Source organism: Falco punctatus, assembly GCF_963210335.1.
Source record: "Falco punctatus genome assembly, chromosome: 4".
Classification (NCBI taxonomy): domain Eukaryota; kingdom Metazoa; phylum Chordata; class Aves; order Falconiformes; family Falconidae; genus Falco; species Falco punctatus.
In genome coordinates this window covers 17,994,814-18,007,592 of record NC_137583.1, presented here as the reverse complement: position 1 = coordinate 18,007,592, position 12,779 = coordinate 17,994,814, and the positions used below count along the sequence as shown (strand labels likewise).

The window sequence follows — 12,779 nt, the reverse complement described above, 5'->3', positions numbered from 1 at the left end:
CAGAAATTCATCATTAATCTGCATGGAGCAGTTTGTGGCCATTTGCTGCTAAATTAGCGACACTTAAAAGCAGTCTTTTTTTTTTTGTATTATGACAAAAAAAAAATATATCTATACATACATAAGAAGCAGTCAATTTTGAAATTTCTGTTTCTTGGGGGGGGTTGTGGTTTTGTGGTTTTTTTTTTTAATTTACACAAAGGGTTGTCAGTGGACATACACAGAAGTTCATTGAAGCCTTTAATTGCCAAATGCACTGCTGTTGAAAACATTGCACTACAGTTTATGGCAGTGTAAAGACATGTTGCTTGTGCTAGGTTCTCTTAAAATCCAGTATTTATAACCACACAGCCCTGCTTAAACATTTTTCCAGTGTTACTACAGCAATTTGGAAAGATGCTGATGGAAATTAATTACATGGTTTTGTTTTTAATTGGTTTAATGCTGACTTTGCAGACCTTTTTTTAGATTTCTTTTTTTAATCTGTTTTTATTGGACCCTACAAGTGAAAGTGAGTTACTTCATATATTCCAGCTAAACCCACTTTTTTTTTTTTTTCTTTTGGGGTGGTCTTTTGTAACATAATTTGGAAATTCAGGCAGGGGATAACATAAAAACTTTGGGCATTTCCAGAAATCAGCTCTTTAAATACAATAGTGATGTTAAGTACTGAATCAGCTTGGTAAGTACTGAATGATCAAGCCTAGTAACTGTAAAATAAGATCTGGCTGGTTTACTTCATTTTAGAGAGCTCGGGCAAATAACTGTTGAATTAAATTGCTTCCTGTTGGTTTCCCCCAGGACAAGGAGAACCTGCTGTACTGTGCCCTGCTGAGCTGCCGTATTGATTAGTTCCTCAGATCTAATCTTTACATGGTTATGCTTACTTTCTAGTGTGCTTGTTTATGTTTTTGATAGTTGTTTTTCTGAAGTTATTGTATTGCCTTGATAGTCCTCTGGTGGATTATAAAAGCGTACACATTAATTCCTTTCTCTCCCTTCATTTGTTGTAGCCAAATGGAGATAATCAGCACTCCTGTAGCATGCCGGTTAGGAATGAGGATAATGATCACTCACATAATCGATATCCCGTATCAGTGACAATCAAAACTCACATTGTCGGGATGGTTGGCACCTAAAACTGATCTAATTAAATACTTGCAGTATCTATTAAGAATACTGTATTAGATCCTTTATCACAGCAGCTATTGTGATTTTAGAGTTTGCTTCTGTAGGTTGGAAAGTGATTTATAGTTTTAATTCATCTTAATAATTTGTGTGCTTAGGAAATACTTGATATAAAACTTTTTGTTGCATTTAAATTTCCTTGTTATCTGCCTTGCAGTGGCATGAATAATAGGGAGCCTAGAACATGAATATATTGGAATGTATGAAGTATTTTCAAGGAGAGGGCTTTTGAGGTTCAGAATGATATATGTCAAATGTTACTGGATGGATAAACGTGTGGAAGGATTTTGCCTTGAGAAGCTTGGAAATCAGGTATCTCTTAGTGCAGTACCTCCAACAGCTGTGTTAAAAATGCCTTTCTGTTTTATCACAAGAAATACAATATCTATTTCATAAGATTTATTCTACCCTAAGATCCAACTTCTTTTCTGGTTGTTGACATTTATTACACCGGAACTTTGAGGCGATGCCGTGTCAGAGCTGGTCTGCACCAAAACTTGCCACACCTCTAAACGTAATATTTAATCATCTGTAAAACGGTTTTATGTAATAGGAGTGTAGAAAGCTTGTGTTTGTTTGAATGAAAGTATTCATGTCCTCTGTGCAACTTAAACCATAAATTTGTCTTGCCAGTTTAACAACAAATACTCATGTTTTCTCGCATACTTACATTAGGATCTTGTGATTCAGGGTGTGACCTAATCCATACATCACTGAAATCACAGATTTTCACAGTCTTCAAAAAAGGGTAACAAGGTTAGCCTTTTCTAGGCATGCTTAATGCTGTGATAAAGTTAGGATCTTAGACTTCACAAAATACCTGGTGGTATTATGGTAAATGTGCAAAGTGACAATACTTAGTATAAATGAACACCTTACAGGCACCTGGCAGGTCTTTATGCTTCAAGGAGCTGCTATGGTCCGTGCAGCTGCAGAGATCATAAGTGATGTGGTTGTTTGGTTGGTGTTTTTTCTTTTCCCCTTTTCACCCTCCTTAGGGATGTCGGGATTGCTTCTATTTGGAATGTAGGTCTTGGTGCAGTTGCTTTTGTCACTGTGTCTTGCTGCACTTTGCTGTTACTAAGCTACTGTTACCCTCCAATTGCCAAAGATTCAAGTGATGCCTCACAAACGGATGAACATGTTTTCACAGCTACTTGGAGGCAGGGATTGCTTCTTTTGGGACCACATCCATAGGTTTGCTTACGTGTGTTGAGAGCAAGGAATGGAATTTATTTTCCTTGATGATCATTTGTTTGTTGTGCGTTTAAGGCAAAATATGATCTGATTCACGTTTTAAGAACTGTGCCAGAGTGTAAGCTGTTAAATTGTATGCTGGTTATAGGATTGGTTGTGCAGACCACATGCATTAATGGCACGGGTTAGATCTAAATAATGACATATCTATCCAGCTGAAAGTTTGTGTATTTACTTTAACTTCCTTGAAAAATCCTTTTTTGCAAGGTTATGTTAGAAAAAAACTGAATTTACTCTTGTTTTATTGCTCACTAGTTATGGAAAAACTTCTCTCTGTTTTTAAAGAGTCTAACCTGGAAATTTTTTTTAAACTTACACTAACAAGCTTGATAAATTACACATGATAGAAAAGCAATGTGTTTTTCTTCTACAGAGGCAAAGGAAATTGTTCTGAAGGCACAGATTCTGGCTGGAGGGAGAGGAAAAGGTATTTTCAATAGTGGATTAAAAGGAGGAGTTCATCTAACTAAAGAGTAAGTCTTTAAAATTAAGAAAGCATAAATAAATTGTTTCTCTTGCAATATTCAAGCTGTTTACAATATCTATGTGACTGTTTCTTTTAATATCTTTCAATAAACCAACCTTTTTCCTTTGTTTGTAGCCCCGAGATTGTTGAACAGCTTGCTAAACAGATGATTGGGTACAATCTGTCAACAAAGCAAACTCCAAAGGATGGTGTGACAGTTAAAAAGGTAAGATTTTTGCCTCTTGAAAGTTGAGAACTGTGTTCAGCTGCAATTTTGCATTAATATGCTGGGGCGCATGACATAAATTTGTTTTTTTTTAATTCCTTCTCCAATGCCTGATTGACTGCAGCTAGCTGATGAAAGAAAAAAAAATGTTACTTTTTTCTTCTCTTGTGTGTATGTATTTTATCTATCAATTTCAGCATACCTAGTGGTGGAAAAATAAAATGATTTCTGCTCCCTGTGTTGAAGGCAGTCTTTTGTCATAGGTTCATTCTTCACAGAGTACATACTAAATGCTAGCATAACTGTATATAGCATTAACTGTACACTCTTACTGACGTTCTGCCTAGAGAAGTAATGTGTATGTGATTACCTGTAGTAATATCATCCGTATTTTATTCACCCTTAGCTTTGGGCCACTGTTACTAAAGACAGTGACCGATGACTTTCTTAGAATCATAGAGTTATAGAAAGGCTTGGGTTGGAAGGGTCCTTAAAGGTAGTTTATTCCACCACCACCCCCTGCAATAAGCAGGGACATCTTCAACTTGATCAGGTTGCTCAGAGTTCCATCCAACCTGACCTTGAATGTTTCCAGGGATGGAGCATCTACCACCTCTCTGGGCAAATATTCCATTGTTTCACCACTCTCATTGTAAAAAAACTATTCCTTATATCTAATCTGAAATTACACTCTTTTATTTTAAAACCATTACCCCTTGTAGTATCACAGCAGGCCCTACTAACAAATATGTCCCCATAAGCTCCCTTTAAGTATTGAAAGGTTTGCGTGAGAACAATCTCAATTAAACAAACAAAACCAACAAAAAACCCCACAGGTGCCTAAAAATAGATTCTTCCTAACTTGTTGCAGATACAGAGTAAAATGTGGTCCTGGTAGTGGTTCAGCTAATATGTGGTAGTTCATTTGTCTGTGATGATGCATGCTGCAAGGTGCCAAGATTCGCTTCAAAACGAATTTATTGTTCTGTGTTGGCCTAAAGAAGAGGAACATAGGTAGCCCTTTAGCAAGATTCCCCTTCACCTTAAAAAAATCTTGTAAGTTGGAAAACCCTAGCAGTTGCCTACCTACTGTAAACATTTTTATCTCTTGCTTTGTTTTACTGAGCAAGGATCTTCATACAGGTGTGTAGTCATGAGCTACGCTGTATTTGATGCCAGGAGATAATTTAGCATGAGCTGATAAGAACTGCAGTTCACTTCTAATATATTGTGAACAGCTTGGTATATTAGCATAGGAGGGGAACACCTGTCTAGAAAGATACTGTCTAATGAGGGCTCAGGTAGTTCTTCTCTTGGGGAGCAAGAAGAGCAGATTAGCATCACTTCTCATAGTTGCTGTTAAAAAGAAATACAAGATATTAAAAAGAATGAACAGTATTACCATTAAGGCATGCCTGTCAGAGATAGTGATAATACTAAGGATATAAAAAAGGATATACATTTCCCATATTAAAGCACTCTGCTGTGAAAAATTTGTATTGTAAAAGCAGCTTGCTTTTATAAATTCTTTTTGCCCTAGTTGACCTACTTTGGATACATCAATACAGGAAATTTCACTCTTTTGTCTAAGTGCAAGCCTGTTCATTCATTTACATATTCAATTCTGATGACTTTCATTGAAATTGGTAGAAATGAAAGAAAGGTGTGGGTATTGGAGTTTTTTAAAATGGATTATTCAAAGTATTTATATTAAGATTACTTATGTACCATGTATAGAATAGCTATAGAGGATTTAACTTGTAATTGCTTTCCTCCCCATGCACACGTAACTTGTATATAAACAATGGTCAAGAGTAGGCAGCTAGGGCTTATGTGGGGTTTAAGGTGAAGTTTGCACTACTGAACTTCGGGTATGTATTTCGGTGGTACAGGAAAGTATATAGCCTTGATAGACTCTGTATTTTCCCTTTACTGTAGAGTTACATGGAAATTTTTCAGGACACAGCTTCCAAGTATTTTAGTGTTGATCCATGCTAAATTAGTGTGATGCTGTTCACTGGGAGGTGATCATCTATTGTCACAGACTTCCATTCTGACTGTGGACTTGGGTTTTAAAAGCACTAGGCCAATACATATCTTCATCACACACATATGTAACAAGGTAATAGTATGTTTTATATTTTTTGGTGTTGAGATCCTGATTATTGGTAATTTGTAGTAAAAGCATATACCCCAGTTTAAATAATTACATAACAGTTTGGCCAACAGTATGCTATTGGTTTCCCCATTGCTTGTTAGTGAAGAAAGCATGTTTAAAATTATGTCTAGGTCATCAAAAGACCATTTCCCAGAAAAATGAATGTGTTTTAAAAGCATTTATATTTTCCAAAGCTAGCTCACTCCAGGATCTTCAAATTGTTTAAAAGAGTCGAGGCATTCAGGTTTATAGTATCAGGACTACAAGGTCAAACACTGAGATTTTAATCAAGGGGCAAACTATAGAATTATAATTAAAAGTATACGTTTTTCTATGTCTAAGATATCATTTAATGCAGTGGGTAGTCAGTGCACAGAAAATGCCAGACAGACTCTTTGAGCTTGCTAGGAGCAGTGGGAAAATTGAGAATTTATAGCTGGCGTTTTTATTGTTTTCTAGGGCATATGCTTTCTCTGTGTGTGTATGTAAGAATATGGCTGTGTACACGTACTTAAAGAAATTGCAGTTCAGGAAGAAAAGAAAAGGCATGGTTTTAGGTTTTGTGGTTTTAAAACTTTTTAGTGTTCCAGAAAGTCTGAGTGGGCTCATGTCTTAAAAAAAATAAATATTTTTCAGAAGAAAAATAGTTTAAGTCACTTTCTGTGAGACAATCGATAGCTAGTGTCAAGTCAAGGGAGAGAAGACACATAGCTTTTACATGTATTTTTAAGGAAGGAATGAAAGATAGAAATTTTCTACATCTAGAATAATTGTGGAGGAGCAAATGGAGTTTTCAGCTTGCTTTCTTAGCTAGTGCAGAATGTAAAGCATGTTCATGCTTCTTTAGATTGATGTTTCTCAAATAAAGAGCAGTCTCCTCACTTCCCCCATAACTTGGAAGCTATTTTGTGAGTTTACATAAAATCCTCTTATGGCAGCTTGGAATTTGGAGAGCCTGGTTATCTGAGAAGGCAGTCTTCTCTTATCGTAACAACCTGAGAATTTGCTACCTGTGTTTTCTCTCCAAGCAATAACAAAATTAACATTTTGAATACTTGATTCAATATAAAAGAGCTGTTATAGTTACCCTCCTGAAATTAGATGTCTGACTTAAACTTTTAAGTAATGATTTGTTTTTAAGAAGGACAGCTTGAAGTTATCAGGAAGTTTTGAAGAAAAATGTTTTTTCCCCAGGACATTTTAAATATAAACCTCTGTGGTAAACAGATAATGACACTTCATATTCTTTATCATAAGCAAAACAGATAAAATATCAGAAGAGTCAAGAGCCAGTAGATTTAATTTCACTACTTTTAACTGATCATTAATGTGTTTGCATTAGTTTGTCATGTGAGTGTTAGACTTTAACAAATAATGTTTAAAGACCTTGAGCATCAATTTCTCTGTCTTTGCTCTGCATGAAACAGGGAGGATGGTGACGGAAAGTAACATTTTTGCTGGGAGAAGTGGGAGATGTTGCACAAACTGACAATTTTTACTCTACAGTAAGCTTTCCTACTACAAAGTAGATGGACTCCAAATAGTTATGTGAATTAAGACGGAGAGGTATTTGACAATGTTTAATTAGGAATAGTGAGGAAAATCACTCGAGTTGGAAGTAGCAGTTGGAAAGATACCTGATTTAATAATGTAAGTTCCACCTGCAGTGCTTGCAGATGTATTCCTCAAGACTTGTTGGGGGGATTCCCATCCTAAGCCTGGCCCTGATCCTGAGCACTGTGGCAACTGTCTGAACAGCTCAGACAAGATCCAGTAGGACCAGTTAGTTTTATTTGACCTATGTCTAAAGCAATTGACTCGCATTTTTCAGGTACATTGATGCAAGATATGTAAGAAGGTGAAAACATGCATGCAGGTAAAAAGTCTAATAGTAGCAAATCAAGGATATTTTCCATATCTTTGCTTGTTAATTTGACAAAACTTGGCAGGTAGCCAAGCTGTTTCTGAAGTTGGCTTTTAGCATCCCTTTATAGTAGCCTAAAATAGTTAAATGCTTTTAAGTAGTACGGTATTCTCCATTCTTAGTTGTCTCCTGCACCCTAGATTTCTGTAGTTTGCTTTTGAACAGTTGCTTATTTGAACCATTCCTTTACATCACCGTATGTTCTATGAATAAAGCAAGGTAAATGTAGAAGGCCACAAAATTATTCTAAAGCAAATTTCTTGCAAGTCAAAAAAACCAATAAAGAAATAGCATCTTTCCTTCCATTCTGAGCACAGAAGGCTTTATTTAATTCCTTGTCTCTTCTTTTTTTTTTTTTTTTTTTTTCCTGTTCTGTTAAGATGTACAGCCAGGCAGAAGGTATGTACATTCTTTCTTATGTACTCCAGAGCAGAATGTCAAAAACGCGACTTGGCTGAAAGTATAGCGCATCTTTCTTGTTTACAGTCCTTGAACTATGAAAACCCCGGGAATACTTATTTGATTGAGCGCATCCTGCTGGGTAGGCAGAGTTTTAAACTGCAGGTGTATACATGCCTCAGATCTAAGGAGTTTGAACTGCTGACTGACAGAATGAGTTTCACCGTATGTTTCATTGAGTGATGATCTTTTTCTACATTGTTCAAAACTGTCGCTTTATAAACACCACGTTAGAAAGACATTGCCACTTCATCCTTCTTAATTATATTAATATTAGGGAAGTAATTTTCCTGATTTCTACTACTTCCATTGAGATAGGGAAGAGTAGCTCTGCTAAGGAAGAATGTAGTTGATTGGCATAAGAAGAAGCTATAGTGCTAATTAAATTGCGGAGGTGGCTGCTCAACCTCCAGGTTGAAAAGCAAAACTGTAGTGCAGAGCATAACTGCAGTCTTTGCACCTGAGATTATGGCACCTGTTACAATCATAAGGAACAATTAGTAATGATCATATGTAGATTTTTTTTTTTTTTCTTAAGATGAAGAACATTTGGGGGGTAATTTAGTATCCTTGCATCAAAACATAGGTTTGAGTCCTTTGCCAAGTGAAAAACTACTTATTCTCTGAAATTGCTTCAATAGCTATTGTTAAACTATTGCAAAAATTGACAGTTCAGATGAAGAGGAAGGTATAGATACTGTAATACTGAAATTGAATGGACTTTTTTATGTTTTGGGGAGGAGAGGAGAAATTATAAGAATTTAAATGGGCTGTTTTCCCACCAGTTTTGATGTGAGCACTTGTAGATTCCAAACATGTAGGATCTGAATCATCTTTTTTTGTTGTGTGCTGTCAGATACTGGTGCAAAGGGGCTCTGTAGTTTATAGTAATAAATAGAAATTAGTAGCTCTTTGGAAAAATAATTTTTTTGATGTTTCTAGGTTGTGCCAGTATCTGAAGGTCACACATCTGCTTGTCTCTCTAAAGTAAAAATAAAAACCTGGATGGCAGAATTATCTGTAAATATATTTCCTTAGGAAATACTTAAGCAAGGTAGGAATTCAGTTCTGAGATTTGAAGTGTAGGATAGCCTTCTGTCAGAACAAGGGAGAGAACGTAACCTGAGGCTCTACTGGTGAGGAACCACGCTACTGATGAGATGCATCTGAAAGCCAATGTACCCTCTCTTACATTTGATGTGATTTGCAAACCGTAATCCCTTGTGATTAATGTTTTCCAGGGGCAGCATGTCAAAGTCATTGTTGGGAATAAAAAGGTAGTATGGAGGTCTGCTTTATGGACACAGTGGAAGCTCCAATTCTCTTGGAAGAAATCCCAGCAATTAGGTGTTTACGCTGCTTGTTACAGGGCCCAGTGAGAACAGCAGCATCAGAGGACTCTTGTTTAGGGAGAGAGGATTTCTTGGGGAAAAGGTCACTGGGTTGCAATATCTTATAAAAGCAGTGAAAGAAACGTTTCTTTTCAGGATAGCAGGTATCAAACTGCTGCATTTTATGGTAATGCAGAAAACGTGAGCCACAATGTTCTCTGCTTTGCCAGCTACATGGACCAGTAAACACTGTTGCTGGTTTGTCGTGCTTTTTTCTTGTTTATATTCATTTTTAGGTGATGGTTGCAGAAGCACTGAATATTTCCAGGGAAACATACTTCGCAATTTTGATGGACAGAGCCTGCAATGGACCTGTTATGGTTGGCAGTCCACAGGGTGGTGTTGACATAGAAGAAGTTGCAGTTACTAGTCCAGAACTTATCTTTAAGGTATTAAAATAATATTTTACACTAAAAATTTTCTTTGTCAGTTATCCAAAAGGATTTCCCCCTTTCTCCTTCCATTTTTTTCTTTCTTCTGTGTATGGAAAGAAGACAATAAGAGCCATAAAATTGAGTTTCACCAAATAGGGGATCAGACATGTCATCTAGTAGATGAAGGAAGCAGGTTTAACATCTGATTTTGTTAGTGTCTCCAGCTCGGTTAGAAAAAGAGCTTATATCTGGCTGTTATACGTTGAATTTAATATCTGAAATGTTTTTATGAGTGAGTTTCATTTTCAGGAAGGTACATTTTTTTTTCACAAGTGGCTTAGCGCCAATATGGTTATTGTTTCTGTGGTTATTTTTTTCTAATTGACAGAGTTGCTAATTATTTCTTTGTACCTGGATAACTTTTGCATCTGAAATACAACTGTTGTAATTGCTTTCTTAATGATGACTGTATTTAAGTATTTTTTTTTTGTTACTGTGAAATGATAATGAGTAGACATGCTATTCATCTGGGAAAATAATTGATACAATCAAGTATAATTATACAAAAAATTGTAAAAATATTTAATGTGAATTTAAAAATTATATAAACTTCACAGTGTTACTGGGCAGTGACACCCATTGCCTTGAAAATATTCCAGAAGATGTCATAAAAATTAACAGACTAAATATTCGTCAACGCCATCTGTACAGTAATTAAAAGTGAAAACTGGTGTCACATTGTCTTGTCAGCATGCCACCCTGAAGAATTATGTATTTTTTGGAAGGACTGTTTCATAGTTGGTGTGGTAATTATAACATACCCTATAGGCAGCTGCTATAGCCTCAGTCTCAGAGAACTTTGGCAAACAGCCATGCTTTAATTACTAATTTGCAAATGTATACTGTTTTCCTTTTGAAGTTATAAATCGCCATTCAGGTTGAATTTTTAGTTTTATTTATGCACGTTATTGTTACAGGAGGAAATAGATATTTTTGAAGGTGTAAAGGATCATCAGGCATTGCAGATGGCAAAAAATTTGGGATTCAAAGGACCTTTGGAACAGCAGGTAACTTTACTCTGTCAGTTTTTATTGAAGAGTTTTTAGCCCACCTATATGATAAACACTTTCCAAATAGACATGAAAGGCTGTGTCCATTAGATCAGGACCATTTTGACATTTTAAATATTAAATTTGACATACAAAGTTGTCATCAGGCTTTAGCAATTTGAATAAGGTCGTTATTGTTCCGAAGTGAAAGTCCCTGGTCTTTGAAGCAGTTGATGACAATATGTCGTTATACCATGTGGGATTCTTTTGGTTTCATTGGAATTCCATTGGAGCTCAGTGAATTATATGAGTAGGGCTTTTTTGGAAAAGTTGGCTTTTAATATGGGGAGAAGTAAAAGTATATCTTTGGGTAATTGCAGTCTTTTTTCTCTTTTTTTTTTCCTTTCTTTTTTGCACACGCACACACACACACCCCACACACCCCCACCCACCCACCCACCTTCAACTTAAAATCCAAAAGGCTGCCAGCTTGTCTTTTCAGTATCTCTTCCCTATACATATATATATATATATATATATGGGAATTCCATATTGTACACAAATACACAAGATCTTTTGCCTTCATGAATAATTTTGCAGTGAAGAGAAAGCTTGTTAAAGCTACTTTTGCCTGGTTGTTTGTTGTTGGTTTGTTTTTTTCCATAGTATCAAACTGTCATTTTTGTAGAGATCCTTTATTTTTAATTCAACAGTTTTAATTATTTTCTATCCCAACCGTGCAATTAACAAATGCATAATCATTAAGTTGATTAACACACATTTGAAGATTTAGCTGCATATCGAATGAGGAGGAATGATTATGCAGAACCTTTCAACCCTTGAAGAGTTCTGGTACTTAATAATTAACAGCAATATATGGACTTTTCAACAATACATTTAAATAATGCTGCAGTGAATGCATTTCTTTCCTTGTGCTGTCAACTCAAAGGAATTTACTGAAGCATAGGGACATAGTTTTTATTCAGACAAATCCTAGTATTTACTTATACATTCACAATTTCTAGGCTGGGATTTTATGCTTTGCTTCGAAGATGCTCAGCGCTTGTAGACCTTGAGAAAGAGAAGTGTTGACATTAAGCTGCCTGATTCAGAGAGCTGCTGAAAGATGGAGCAGCCCTTAATAAAAGTTAAGCGATTCTGGTGATCTGCTAAAATTACAGCAGTGTACGAGGGCAACAACAGCTTTTCAGGTTGCCCAGAATCAACGTGGGGTTGCACGCTGGGACTTCTCCCTAGCGTCGCTGTCGACAGCCCTGCCCATGTGGTAGTAGGATAGTTTGTCAACCCGAGTGTTCATGCCAAGGAAACTGCTGCCTTGGTAGCTGCAGATTTATAACTGATAATTTTTTTTTAAAGTCAAAACCACTAAGAATGCTTCAGCTGCTGACTTTTGAGTAGGGAAGACTTCATAAGCAATTTGTATGCTGCTTCCAAACTGTAACTCTTTAAACTCTTTGACGTATTGGTCCAAACAAAAACTGGGTTTGGAGTTGAGTCTTGCCAGTCATAGTATTTCATTTGTTACGAATGACATTGTGGAAGAAAGCTGACTTCTGTGGGTTGGGGTGTGTGTGCTTTTGTTTGTTTTTTTTTTATTCTCACACACTCTGCTTATTAAGAAAGGTCCCAAATATTTTTTTGTGTACTTCAGTTAACTGATCAATAATGAACAAATTTGAATGGTTCTTTATTAGTGCACTTCATCTGCAAACTTATTTCGGCTAATAGGTTGTCAGTGTGTAATGAACCAAAGAGGGTTTTTTATGCACATTCATATTGATGCTGTTTAAGTTGTTTTATTAATGGAAGGATGTTCTAAGAACAAGAGACTTGGAAGTCAGTAGTCGGTCACAATACTTTTGGCTGCAGAACCAGTCAGAGAGAGATGGTGAGGAACAATAAGGAAAAAGCAAGAATATCTTGTAAAGAGTAAAGAAGCGTGCTTCTGATAATTCCTTTAAGAAAACATTTCAGACTGATGTAGGAAGGAGAAATTTATATTTTTTCTAAAGTCACTGATGTGCACATACTGTTTTATGGTTTCTGAATTTAGATTGATCAACGTGGATGCAACTTAGATCTCAGCACACAGGAGAATAAATCATTATGAACTCTTGGGCACTTTTCAAATTAAACTTGTCACTGTAATCGTGCTGTTTATTTTGTAGAAAATCTCCAGTTCATGTAACCTTTAAACGCACATTTACTAAATGTTATGCAGTAACGTGGTGCTGCATTACAGCTATTTTAGATACTGTATAAATAT

General features: G+C 36.1%; 1 protein-coding gene across 1 annotated transcript in view; it reads left to right on the top strand.

The window, feature by feature from the left end:
* The window catches only part of SUCLG2 (succinate-CoA ligase GDP-forming subunit beta), a 131,920-nt gene that overhangs the window by 56,540 nt on the left and 62,601 nt on the right, over positions 1-12,779 (top strand). The window contains exons 3-6 of the mRNA XM_080385321.1: positions 2,819-2,918; positions 3,047-3,137; positions 9,306-9,458; positions 10,421-10,510. Coding sequence (XP_080241447.1) covers positions 2,819-2,918; positions 3,047-3,137; positions 9,306-9,458; positions 10,421-10,510 — 434 coding nt within the window. The remainder of the gene's footprint in view (positions 1-2,818; positions 2,919-3,046; positions 3,138-9,305; positions 9,459-10,420; positions 10,511-12,779) is intronic.